General features: G+C 34.5%; 2 protein-coding genes across 2 annotated transcripts in view; one reads left to right on the forward strand and one right to left on the reverse strand.

Annotated features, from left to right (window-relative positions):
- LOC106671026 (G-protein coupled receptor moody) overlaps positions 1–14,447 on the forward strand; it is a 274,923-nt gene that overhangs the window by 18,023 nt on the left and 242,453 nt on the right. The window lies entirely within an intron of this gene.
- LOC106671027 lies at positions 1,269–2,267 on the reverse strand. The gene has a single exon (XM_014401779.2). It carries the CDS (start codon positions 2,249–2,251, stop codon positions 1,304–1,306), a length of 948 nt encoding a protein of 315 aa, XP_014257265.1. The 5' UTR covers positions 2,252–2,267; the 3' UTR covers positions 1,269–1,303.

Consider the following 14,447-nt stretch of genomic DNA (forward strand, 5'->3'; position numbering starts at 1 on the left):
AAGTTGGAACATACGTCTCCGTAAAATCACCTTTTACCAGCACCTCTCAACCAATTTATTATTATGTTGTTCCTTTCTAACAACCAATGTCTTTCGCTATTTTGGACCTTGCACAGACTACTTGATGACAGAATGAAACTCTCATTATAAAACAACGCTTCTTTACACATCACTACTACAACCAACATGAACGTACGGACTGTAAATGAATCAAGTCACTCTAATCCAAATTCTTTCGAACCACCAAGCTCACTTTTTTTTTAAATTTTTTTTTTATCAAACTTGACTATCCACACAGTCCTCTAAATTTCATGTGTCCTAGGAAACTCATGCAATCTATACGGACATCTTCATAAAACCCCCTTCATCAGCATCTATCATCCAATTTTTTTAAACTCCTCAGGCAACCAATGAATTCCACTATTTGGGACTTTACGTAGACTACTGGACAACAAATCGGAACTGTAACTACAAAATACAAGTGTAATTTACGCATCATTGCTACAACCGATCAAGATGACGAATCCATAGACGAAAAGCCAACTTTAAAAAACTGGAAACCGAACAACAAATTTTGATCAGCTAGCATTTCAATGGATCTCTACATTATATATTTGATTTATTTGTATGTTCCATTGTTTATGTGTTTATATATAGTAGATTCATCTTAATATCATTAAATGTTTTTATAGAGTCCTAGTTTTTCCTCTTTTTATTTCTTTTTATCAAATGTATGCATTTGTCAATACGGCCAGATACTGTATTAACCATCAATCGTTTTTATCATCTGTCAATTTTGTATTAGTTTAGTAATTTATTTTTGTATATTTTTACACAATAATAAACTTGGATTTACATTGGTAAACGAACGCAGCTTAGAACTTATATTTAAATATTTATACAGCAGTGAACCAAAATAAAACTGTATGACAGTAGTATAAACTGAGATAAACTGAGATTTCTGCGCGATATGAATGGAATATAAATTGGTAGATTAGGTTTATTCACAAAGGAAATTACATGTGTTTTTCTTTTTACGACATACGTTTTAATTTTTAATTTTTCTTTTAAATTTTCCTGTTATTCTGTCTCGTTTCTTTGTCTAACGTTTTTCTACTCTAAAGAAATAGGTTAAAGAATTTTTTAAATAATTTTAGAGTTATATTTTATAAGTTCTAGTTAATGGTTTTTACAAATGTTTCGTTTTTAGTGAGCATTTTATTTAACGCTACACTTTTTTTTGCCTTGAGAGTCAAAACTGTACTAGAAGCCATATTTTTCATATGACAAAACAGAACATGTGTTATTTAATTGCGTTAGATTTTAGGAACCAGAAATTTTTAAAACAGTTGAAAAAACCAAATTTCTTATCACCCAGCCGCTCTTTATTCTTCTTACTATCTTTTTCAGCTTTTTGCTTCGCCTGAAACTCCGTCCGAGGCGCTGAATATGACCTCTTAAAGCTAGCACTGAAAATTTTCACAAGGCTCGCACCCTTCGAGGCAGTTGCACGGCTTTCGGCACGACTTTCTTGTAGCGTGTTGTGCCTGAAATAGGTGTAATTGCAGAGTTTGACCAGAGTGGTATAGTCCCAAAGAATACGGTTGATGAATTTTCCCATCAAGTAAAACATGTAGAAAATAAGTAAGCCCATGCAGTACATGAATATCCTTCTAGGTAGGGACATAGAGCCGATGTAAGGATATACGAATACGCCATGGTACGCGTTTATCTCCTCCATACACACTACGTAAACGATGACGAATGTGAAGACCAAGATCGTGCCGTGTAGCATTTTCGGATTCTGGGCATTGCAGAAGAGGAAATCGAGGATTTCATAAATAATGAGGTTCGTGTTGGTCATGTGAAAGATGTAGGTTGGTATCGTTGAGTATATAATGTCCGTGATTATCCAGATGTTTGCGTTGCTGAACATGGCAGAAGGGAAGGCCAAACAGGCTCTCATAAAACTTCTTCTTACGTACAACGATGTCGACTCGTCCGTTAAAGTCAGAATCAAAATCAGTCCGTCCGTAACAAGAGCGAACAGACAGTAAACCGCATGGATGCTACAGCTCCAAACCGACAAATGTTGGAATGCCGCCTTAAATAGTTCCCTGTCGGAAGAAGCTGTGATGCATTTGAAAAACAGAGCGAGAGCTGCAACGAAGTGGGCGCACCCTATTATATGCAGGACGATAGAGCAACTGAGAAAAAATTTTGGGTGTTTAATTTCCAGGTGACATTCCATTATTCCGCCTTTTAAATTTTCTCAAGTCCAATTATTTTAAATAAAATGATTTTCAAATCAGCGTCTTGGTTTTCTCTAGGAATTGTCCGAAATCTCAATTGGTTATATATCGTCCTGGCCGACCTGAAGCGCGATTTATAAAAACATCAATCAACAACGGAATTATCAACTAAACAGTTTATAAGAAAAATTACTCGTCTTTGATATTATCGGCAATTTTTTAAGTCAGCCAGATGTTTCACTTGTCAAATCATATGTTTGCTCCTTGGTTTGAATTTAACAGACCAAATGATAAATTACTCTTTTAAAAATCAATCTAACTAAAAATATCCCTTTGATAATTTCGTAGTTTTGTTTCTCTACATGTGCTTACACACTCATTACTTCATGTTTCAATCTTTATGTGTTGCGTAATTAAAAAAATTATCTTTCATCATGAAAATCATATTGCATACAATTCGTTCGAAAAGCAACTAAACTGCGTTCTCATTTTGGTGCTAATAAACGATTGTAAAATTCCATTAATATATCATAACATTAATAATTATACACTCTCACACCAAATTTATCGCATTCCCATTACTACTTCCACACCTTTCTTACACCCTGAGGTATTTTTGTACCACTCTCTCCCTTCCTTATTCTTTCTCACTAATTCTTCTCTCACTCCTGCTTTCGCTCTCTTTTTCTTACCATCTGTTATTTGTCACAGTTATTTTCGCTTATTATGACAGTCAGTTCATTGCTCTCTTTCACTGTCTTAGAGTACTGATTAAAGGCACTTGCAGCATATTGTACATTACATTCGACGACTTCGGACCTCCCTTTCACTGTCTATTTATCTCTCATATTATATTCATCATCAAAGTTCACTGAACATAAAAATATTTATTATTAGGTTTCATGGTCCGATTGGCAAAATAAATTCTTTTCAATTAATTAATCTTTAATTACGGTTTTGTTTGAGATAAAAAAGTTAGTGTCACGAGCGGGATTCGAACCCACGACCTTCGGCTTAATACGCCGTTGCTCTACCACTTGAGATAACGTGAGTATAGCCAGAGACACGTTCGAATCCCGCTTGTGACGCTGACTTTTTTCTCTCAACCAAAACCTTAATTAAAAATTGAAAATATTTATGTTTAAGAGTGACGATGAATACCTCCACTTATCTCTTTCTCAATTCTCAGGTCCTGATGATAGCTTTAAGGTTGTTAGAAAAGTGTACTCTTTTGGCCTAATTAAGTGTATTTAAATTATTAAAGCGTATGTAGTCGAAAAAATGAAAAGTTTCTATAAATTGTGCTATATATAATATACTAACTGAGTCCGTTTTATCACAATATCTACAGTTTTTTTTGGGGGGAGGGATCTTAACAAATTTTACTAGTGTTTTACTTGATAACTACCTACTAAACCTCATAATTTATTTTACTGATAATACGTAATTATACAAAAATTGTCAAGCAAAGTTTTTTCCGCCTTTGGGAGACGTTCGGATTTTCATACTAAACGAAATTAAAAGCAATCGAATTAACATGCTTGCACAAAGGAAGTACAAAATTATTAAACAATTCGGTATGCATGTATTTTTCTATTTATTTAGATTTTTGAATAAATGATATTATATAGATAGAGAATCACAGAGAGAAAGAAAGATAGAAAGGATGAGAGGAGAAGAGAGTGAGATAAAGAGAGATAGATAGATAGATAGATAGATAGATAGATAGATAGATAGAGAGAGAGAGAGAGAGAGAGAGAGAGAGAGAGAGTGAGAGATATAGGAAAGAGTAAGAATTATAGTGATAATGATATAAGATAATAAGTGTGAGAGGTTGAGGGTTAGAGAGTGAAAATGAAATAGTGAGTAAGAAAGAAATAGAAGAAATAAAATCCTTGTCTAGGTGTATGTGTGTATTTGATAGTGTGTGTTGACAGTCATTCTAGTTTTCTATTTTGCCATTGTTGTGACACTTTTGATACCTTAATAGTTGCCTGTTCCAGTTTTTTATCTCTCGTTCGACTTTTTCTCCTGCTGAATCCTCTTCTTCGTTTCAGTAAGTAGTAAGATAAATAGAGGAAAAAATAGTTAAGAAGAGAGAAAAAGGAGAAAGATGGATGGAAAGAGTGAGAGAAAAATATAAACAATGAGATAACTAAAATGAAAGGTAAACTATTTATTAAATCATAACAACATAAAATGATCACAGATGTTGGAAATAAATACACAATGAAAGAAAGAGTTAGAAGATGAGCGGATAGTAAAAAGCTAGTAGTATGAAGCAGAAGAAAGAGAAGTATAAAGTGAACGTTAAAAATAGGTAAAAACAGTGAGTGATATAACAACAAACTCCGACAGTTAAGTAAAAAGATAAAAACGGAGAGTGAGAAGAAAAATAGAAAAAGAACCAGAGAAATAAGAAAATGGAAAAAAGAAATATATTTTAGCATAAATAAATAAAACAAGAATGGATACGGGAAAAACAAACAAAAAGAATGAAAAAAAGCCGTGAGCGGAAGGCCAAAAGGTAGAAAGTGAAAGACAAAAGATGTATGGGAGAGCGTGAGAAGCTGCAGAAAAACACGGTAAAAGAGAAATAAATAAAGTGCATGAGAGAATAGCAAACATTAACAGTAAAATAAAAATATATAAAATCGAAGAGACTGTAAAACTAAATAGATAATCAACGAAATAAAGCAAATGTGGGTATGGTCAGAATAAAAGAAGTAAATGAAAACTAATAGTTAATTATTGGTTGGAAGTTTTCTTGTTTCCACATTTAAATTATAAACGAAATAAAATTTGACATTAGCGTGTGGTGATTAGTGACCGTTAATCGATTTCTGAATAATTTGACATTAGAAACAACAGTAAAATAGATTTAAATTATTAAAATAATTACCTTCGTTTACTAGGAATTTGAATTTTTTCACGCTCAAGTGCAAAATCTTGGACGTTACAATTCAATAGAAATTCATGGCGTTCGGGCAAGGAAAAGGGTGGCTGGTTTGTGGAATTGAGTCGGTTACACCATTTGTATTGAATAAAATGGGCAGACGGGACAGACGGGGGTGGTTTTGTAAATCAACTTAAAGCCGTGGGAAGGGGAGAAGAACAACCCGGGGGCAATCAGTGGCGAGACGTGGCCGGCATCGACCCCCTGACCAATAGAGCGGACACCATTCCGTCTCTCGGCTGAACGGCGCAGGAATTCTATGCAATTACGACGATTATACACACAAATATCAACATTGGCCGGGCAAACATGAAACAGAATCCAAGACGATTGAAAGTTATTACTATTTTGTATATTAGTTCCAGAAACTTTGAATTGTATCACTTATTTGCCAAAAACTAACGTATTTTCTGAAACTCTCAGCATTATACTAATTATATACAACAATACAAATATATATATAAAATGCTGAGAGGTTCAGAAATTTTTTAAAAGTTATTTTTATCTTTGTAACTATCATAATTGGATATATCATAATTTAGTTTATTCTGTTTTGGCTCTCTCTCTCACACTCTTTCTCTCTCTCACCCTCTCTCTCTCTCTCTCCTTCTCTCTCTTTTTCCCTTTTTTTCTTTCCCTCTTTCTCATTTTATCTTTGCCATATCATTATTTAGTATGTTATATTTTGGTCGTCTCTGTGTGTGTCTTCCTATACCCCCTTTCCCTTTCTCAAAATACACCCCTCCCCACACACACGGACCAGAAATTTTCTCTGTGTGTTTGTTTTCATTTCTCTCTCTCTCTCTCTCTCTCTCTCTCTCTCTCTCTCTCTCTCTCTCTCTCTCTCTCTCTCTCTCACTCTCTTTCTTTTTCTCAACTCTATCTCCCTCTGTCTGTCTCTCTCCCCTCTGCCACACACTCATACACACTGCACATTTTCTTCCTCTTAAACTCTACCTACCTCTTTTTTCATTTTTCAATATTTTTCCCCTTGCCTCTCTTTTTCTTCCTTCCTCTTCCTCTTTATTTCTTCACTCTCTCACTTGTTTCTTCTCCCTTTCTTATTTCTTTATCTTTTTGTCTATATCAATGTACAATCTTTACAGCAAACTATTAATTATGAGATCTCAATTCTCTCGCAATAATTAATATAAACCGTTTTGTATTACCAATACAATATTCAACACTAATTTAGGTTTGGAATTTATAATTATCCTGGTTTTACTATTCTCTCGGTTTTCGTTTTTTTTTCTTTAATTTTATTTATTTCAACTTTTTTTACAGCGTATAATTTTGTTTTGCTTTTTTTATATAACGCTTATAGGCAGAAGTCTGAGGAGGACTAGGATAGGAATGAGGGCCACGGGTAGACCTCATAAGATTTTGATCTAGCAAAATTTTGGTTAATACATTAATTAAATTATAAAAATTAATCTCATTATAATTAACATTTTAAATTTTTTAAATAAATCAGTACGGACAATACATCTCAAGCAAGTCAAACAATAAAAGTTCATCCAGTGAAAACCGCTAATTAGCGAAACTGACAGGCTAAAACAGCGAGAACATGGGTGTCAGAATAATCGAAAACTGCCAGACTGTGCTGAACTTAACAAGGTATCTCAAAAGATATACAATATTGTTCATGAATTGCCTGAACTTCCTACTTTCAGTTGTTTGAATTGTCATATCTTAATGTAAAAAATTATTTCTGCGGTAGTTCGTATTATCGTTTTAAGATTTAATTAACGACAATACTTTAAGGATCACAGACACGCACACAAATTCTTTCATTACTATCGCGTTCAACATGTCTGGAGTGTATTCACGCCAGCGAATTTGTCAAGTTATCAACAAAGATAAAACTTAGGCTGGAGCATGTTTAACATAATTTTTTCAGCTGCCGATTAGACGATTTCTGAGCCAAAAATAAAAGGCTTTTATTAAAAATTTGGGAAAATTCTAATTTACGTTGTTTGTGCATGTTGTTTTATTTGTATTGTAAATTATTTCCTCTCTATGTTTAAAACCGTCAAAATGGAGCTGGTTTCTTTCCATCAAGCTTATTGTATATTATTCTACAGGTACTGCGAAACAATACGATAAAGAACTGGATTAAACATCAGTTGAATTTGTTTTGCTTCATTCAATTCATTACTCTTTTAATGAATTATTTCAACATGTTTACGATGGCATTAGATTTATAAATATTATGTCACATTATACAAGTTATGACTAAATAAATAACACGTCAATGTCGCGTTTGTGTTTCATATTCGCAGACACTGTCTGTCGAAATCATCGTTCAAACTTGATACCCCACAAGTGCCAACTGTTTTAAAGTGTTGAAACGGAGCCAAATCACAAGATTCCTACAAGAGCTTGATACGCCACTCATTTAGATGTGAGTTTAAGGAGTATTTCAACAACGTTTTAGAATTACGTTTTGACGTTTGTATTTAGAAAAACGCGTTCAAAAACGGCAGGATGAGACGGCGAATACATAAATTATTCGAAAATCGTATTCGTTTTGCTAATAACGAAAAAACTAATAGTTAACAGAGTGTGAGTGAAGAAGAGAAAACCTGTCCTGAAAATCTAAAAAATGTATAGGGTATGACTTGATTATGATGAACATACTTCTTCAACTTCTCATCAAAGCCATAGTTGTCCTGACCATTCTTTACGATGCAATCCTCAGAACAACTCATTTCCCAATCCTCTGTCTTTCGTACTATCACCAAACCCAAAAAACCAACTAATCAGCATATGCCCACCATCCCATCATCCTGCGTCCATTTGGATAAATGCTCGATAAGCTTCTCCTTATCAAACTGAAAAACTGTGTTAACATCCGTAAACATTACTGAATAACAAACAGTTCGTTCATCACTGCCGCTGATAGACAGAGCAAATCGCGGTGTATCACCATCGCTACGATCCTCTGTGCTGAAGAATGAAGCCTGGGTGTCTTTCTGAACATAAGATACTCATCAATATGACTGGGTATGAGTATTTAATTTTCAAATCTTACTTTTACGATCTCATGTAGCCCAATATCCGCACTTTTTCCTATTAACGCTTGTGTTCCTCTAGGAATTATACTGGCACCACTTCTCTATACCTTATATATAACCTTTGGACTATGACATCACTACTCTCTCTTTCTCGCGCTCTCTCTCTCTTTCTCCATTCACTCATTCCGTCATAGCATTCCGCTTTTTCCAAACAACACCTCACAGCTTAGTACCATGGTTTCGATAACAAATCACACCATATAGTTTTTTTTTTTTTTTTTTTTTTTTTCAGATTGGCTTATAATATATGTTGTATAAAATAGTTGAAAAGTTAGTTCGACACCCAAACTAAACCAACATTAGTCTTTGCTTTGACTAGGAAATTAATAGAAATAGTTATGATCGTGTGAGTATATCGATTCGATATTTGAAAACGATAGTTCTACTATTAAAACTTCCTACATCCGCACTAATTTTACTACTATTAAAAAGGTGGAGGTACTATGACTAGGAAGTTAATAGAAACACGTTTGATCGAGGAAGTAGAACGTCCGCTATTTTCATTTCAATTGATAAACTCACTCCATCATAACTATTACTTTTCGATTAATTAAGGTTTTGGTTGAGATAAAAAAGTCAGTATAACAAGCGGGATTCGAACCCACGACCTTCGGCTAAATAAGCCTAAATAATAATAATAATAATCAAATGGTAGAGCTATCCTGACTCTGGCTATAGTCACGTTTGCTCAAGTGGTAAAGCAGCGACTTATTTAGCCGAAGGTCGTGGGTTCGAATCCCGCTTGTTACACTGACTTTTTTATCTCAACCAAAACCTTAATTAATTGAAAATAATTTATTTGGTCAAGCGGACCGCGAAACCTAATAAAACATATCTATTACTGTTTTATATAATTGAAGAAAGATCTAAAGTGTAAAACTAGATCAACGCTACGGACGTCGCCTTGTTAAAAAGCGATATGATTCGGACGCGGAGATTAGAAAAGGGGTACATAAAGGGCGTTTCTCATATTGTCCGATTTGAGCCGACAAATATGTAAAGTCCCGTTTTCCTTCTTTTCTTAGGCTCTTTCCGCGCCTTAATATTGCTAACGTCTGAGAAAAGATTTATTAGAATTCTTGAAGAAAAAAATATTTAAGGCAATTTTTGCTGGTCGTTGGTTGGCAACCGATGTTCACGTTTTCAACATAGAAATCAACTGTATCAACATATTTTGACCATCGGTGGTGGGCTATCGATGTTTTCTCAACTTAACCTTTCGTCCAAAATAATGACATGCGAAGAAAAAACAGGAATAAAATTTACAGGTACAAAAGACTTTAAGGGCCGGTTACACCAACCTGGTTTAAACTCAATTCAATTCTTAACCAATTCAATTTGTCTTGAACCGTGTTCAGACGATGATACTGGTTCAAATCTGAACGGCCGTCGAACGTGAGTTAAACGAAGCTCAGAGCTGAACGACGTCCATTTCATAATAATAAAACCTGTATGTTGTTAAAAGCGTGTTCTCAGGATTCAACTTTTGTTGTTTTTGTTTACAAGTTTGAATAAAAATGTATTAGGTTTTTGTAAAAGTTTTATAGCTCTTTGTTTAAGTCTTAAACACAGAATTTATTTTTCGGTTTTTCCACAAATAATTTCCCCCAAGGGGTTTCGTCTTCGATTAAAATCGTAGATCCTAAGGAAATGCCCTTTTAATCCGTTTCAACGCCCAAGGGGCCTTCCTAATTCGAACTGATGGCGACAAATTGAGCTCAAAAAGGAGCGATTCGCTAATGAATGTCCAGAATGAGATGAAACAGAGAATCGTGGCAAGGGCTGCAGGTGCCCTTCTAATGAAAACCGTATCCCTCTCCAAGTCCGTCTCGCTCCCTCTCCATCCCTCTCACTCTCTCTCTCTCTCTCTCCCCTTAAATTAGACTTTATTAAGGCTCGGCTAAGTGTCCTCTACCGAACTCGGCCATTTCACGCTTCACTATTGCTCGGCTTAATTCCATGGCTTTCTAGTTTCTACTTAAACTCGATTACCGTCGCTTTATTCAGAAAGCGTCGAATAAGCGTTTTGATAGGGCTCGTTATTTTTAATTTCTCTTGGTTTAGCCGTCAATTCGAGAAGTGAAGAGAAAGAAAGAAATTAATCTAAAACTTGTGACTTAACAAAGAAATAGTGAGTCGAGTTAGAAACTTTCCTTCTCAATCCCGATAACTTTTAAATTTTCTAGTTAGTTCTAAAAATAAACGTATTGTTCTGGAATTGCAGAAGAAATTCATATTCAGAGCAATATTTAACATCAAATTATTTGTCTACTACTGATTAATATTATTATGTTTCTAGCCAAGCTTGCTTTTATTTATTTTCACTCCAAATTTGCTCAAAAAATGCAAATATAATTAATTATACAACCTGTAATTTGATCCTTACCGATTATCTCGTTCGTCATGTGCGTTTCACATTTTGAAATCTTCATTGTGTCTGCGTGATTTTGCTAAATCAAGTCTCTTTTATAACTTACTGGTCGGTCTTTGTGATCGTCCGTCCTTTGTCTGAAAGACGATTTGAGAAAAAAAACACGTGGACCTATAAAAGAGAGACACCTGTACATAAAAAAGTGGGAAAGTGAAAATGATCGTTCATAATACATTTGGCAGAAGAAAAATTTTAACACACTGCATATATACTTTATATACAGAAAGATAGTAAGACAATGATAGACGAGAGTTATACATACGTACAACAAGAAAAAAGACAGCGAGAGGCAAACAAACAACCAGAGAAAATATGTGTGTGTTGAAAAGGTGAGAGAAAGAGAGTGTGTGTTTGAGTGAGATAGATAATAAAACAGAGTTAAACAAAACGATAGAAACCTGGGAAAGCAAACAGACTGTCAGTGGGAGACAAATCTGTAGATATAGAAAATAGGTTTAGATAGATAATTTGATTGACAGAAGATTGAAGAGAGAGAGAGAGAGAGAGAGAGAGAGAGAGAGAGAGTCAAACAGAGATATACAAAACGACAGAAACCCGGAGTGAATGAGAGGGAGACAGAGTGAGAGAGAAATAGAAAGGCAAACAAACACACAAAGAAAATATGTTTGGTGTGTGTTGAGAAAAAGAGAAAGGGAGATAGTATGTGTTTGAAAAGATTGAATGAGAGATAGTGAGAGAGAGAGAGAGAGAGAGAGAGAGAGAGAGAGAGAAAGTTAGATAGATAGATAATAGATCAATAGAGAAATAGAGATAACAAGAAAAGACAGCATGATAGATAGAATGTAAAACAGAAAAGGATGATAAACAGTAAGACTGGAAGAATTAACAAGCAAAACTCCATTATTTTTGACAATTCCGGGTTCTCATCCTCTTTCAACATTAATTACTGTTATGCACAATATTCTGTATTTCCGATATATAAAGGGGTATTTTTGTATTCTCGTGCATTTAATTCTTTGTTGTAAACAAAAAAATGGAAAAATGATTACGCCCTGTTTTGAGGATGGAAAGGAGGGCTCGGTGTAGAAAGGCATGTACATTAGTGTCCTCGACTTTAATGGTGTGAATGAAAGGGAGAGAAGGGGGCGTTTTTGTCACTCGACGGCATCTGTTCTAAGATGCTAGAGGGGTTTCTTCCAGTGAAAAAATGTCAAACTTCTTTCTCAGCGAAGCCACATTTACATTAATGTCATGATTTGTGTTTAGCATCTTGCACTAAAACTTGCCTTTCCTACATAAAAGAAAAATACTTAAGTTAAATATTTCCCTTGTTGAACATAAAGCATTATTGCTTTCACACAAAAAAAGAGAAAAAAGGCATTAGTGTTCTCTGATTATCGATAAATGATTATTATTAAGTGAACGTCATCCCTTTATTTATTTCGTTCCATCGACTCTATCTAATTTTCAATAATGCTTCATCATCACACCCATGATTTTATAAGAAAACCAAAGGATTTATGGCGGACTGGAGAATATATTATCATTTTATTACACCTTCCATGGCACACCCGGTTGAATAGTTTTGTCACAATTGGAATTATTTAACGGCTTATTTTTTTATTTTAATTTTGTTTAAACAAAAAGCACTTCGGATAATTAACTTTTAAAATAATAAAACGTTTATATTGCAGAAATCAATTATACGTGACCAGTATGATGAATCATTACAATTTCAACCCAATTACCAAGATGAATGGACTAAGAGAAATATTTTAAGATTTATTTGTTCTAATGTATATTTCCTAAATGAAATTTTAAGACTTTAAACTTTATTCTTACGTCATATCAGATTTTAAATTAACCATTCAAACAAATTGGGGTGTAACGAAGTCATGTTGAATCTACTGGTATTATCACGGGTGTATAAAACGCAAATAGTACATTAATAAAGATAAACAAAATTTATTTAAACAAAAACCTTAATAAAATGTCATCTCGACATAGTACATTTAAATTGCAATATATTTCACTGAGTATATCAGCCATCCGGAGATGGCTGTGTTTCCGCATTTGCATCCTGCAGTGTTTTGTCTGTGTGATTTTCGTGAAATCAAATCCCCTTCTTTAATCTAAGAGCTTGCCAATAACCGAATAACAAATTAAACTACTTATAATTTAAACTCATTGTCAGTGTATATAGTCCGGCTGTGTAGTTTGCAGATGTAGCGGATATTTATAAACGTTAAGATAAAATATTTTCTTTATCGTGCCAACGTTTCGATCTTTATTGAGATCATCTTCAGGGTTCAAAGTGTTCGTTTTCGTGTAGATGTGTCATTCTTGTGCGTCGTGTTGAGAGTGCCTAGTGAGAAGATGATCTCAATAAAGATCGAAACGTTGGCACGATAAAATGTTTTTCTAGAACCTACGTCATACGAGACCGCATCTCACGATCTCTGAATATTCATTGTCTAACGGACACTAAACACCACACATTAAGATAAAAATTAAATAAAGAAAAAAAAGGCTAAAAATTACCCTTACTCTCAGCTCCGTCCATTTCCTTCGTCTATGAGGAATCCAGGAAGAACAGAGAAGGATAGAAAGACCTAAGGGAAAAATTGGATGAAAAACCTTTATCTTACAAAATCCATTAGTTTTCGTGGTCCGATTGACCACTTAACTTCTTTCAATTAATTAATCTTTATGTAAGGTATTGGTTGAGATAAAAAAGCCACTGTCACGAGCGGGATTCGAACTCACGACCTTCGGCTAAATACGCCGCTGCTCTACCACTTGAGATATCGGACACCAACTTCCCACCTGAACCCACTCCCCTTTATATTATAGTGGACGAAACAAAAAAAAGTTCCTTTTCACATGAATAAGGACAATTCAAATTCAAACAAGAATTTACCACAAAACGCGATGAGAAAAAATAACTACATTGGTTGACGCCAAGCCATACTAAATAAGCAATCCTATCGTACACCAGGTCCATACATCTGTTGTCCGAATGGCGTGATCAGTATATAATTGTTAATTTGTACACAAAAAATTATGAGCCGATCTTATACGTAATAACAAACTGGTAATACAGGACTCCTATTACAGCAATTATAGCCAGTCTGCATCGACGGAATGGTTGTAAAGATCAAAAAGGTTCGTTAAAAGGACAATATGCATGCCCGTGAAAACGGTCGATCAAGCTTAGCCGGCTAATTGGAATCCTGGCTAATCCTACCAATTATAAATTGAAGTGAATTTGGATGGATGAATGTTGATGAAACCGAGTTGGTATTTTAATTTGATCAATACGGATTATTTTGGCACGGCCTCTTTACTCCGCAGGCGATTAAGTCAACTCTGATCTGTTAAGCAGAAGTAATGCAATCCGATAGCCCACAAACAAGGAGATAATGCAGGCCGAAGACATAGAGAAACAACGTAAATTGGTTGAACGGGTAAACCGTACAATTTCGATAACATTAGGCCAAAAAATATTTCCTTTCAAAATACCCATTATAGATAAAATTAATAATAACTAATAACGGTGGATACGTCTACAAAGTTCACTTTAGTAATTAGAAGTGCTACAGTTGAGTGTTGTTACAAACATAATGCGATTCGATATAAAACAAACAGCGATAAATTGCGGGCCCTGCGATGATAAAATGTTTGACTTTCTTTCCCTGGTCGGTTTAGTTTTAGTCATTTATGCTCATCATTCATTTTGCATAATTTCGATTTTATTCTAGAAAAACTCC

This window comes from Cimex lectularius, unplaced genomic scaffold (assembly GCF_000648675.2).
Source record: "Cimex lectularius strain Harlan isolate CLEC.00 unplaced genomic scaffold, Clec_2.1 scaffold261, whole genome shotgun sequence".
Classification (NCBI taxonomy): Eukaryota; Metazoa; Arthropoda; class Insecta; order Hemiptera; family Cimicidae; genus Cimex; species Cimex lectularius.

Bases quoted from the DNA above. Each gene is read 5' to 3' on its own strand.
- LOC106671027 (XM_014401779.2), bottom strand. From the start codon at position 2,251: ATGGAATGTCACCTGGAAATTAAACACCCAAAATTTTTTCTCAGTTGC.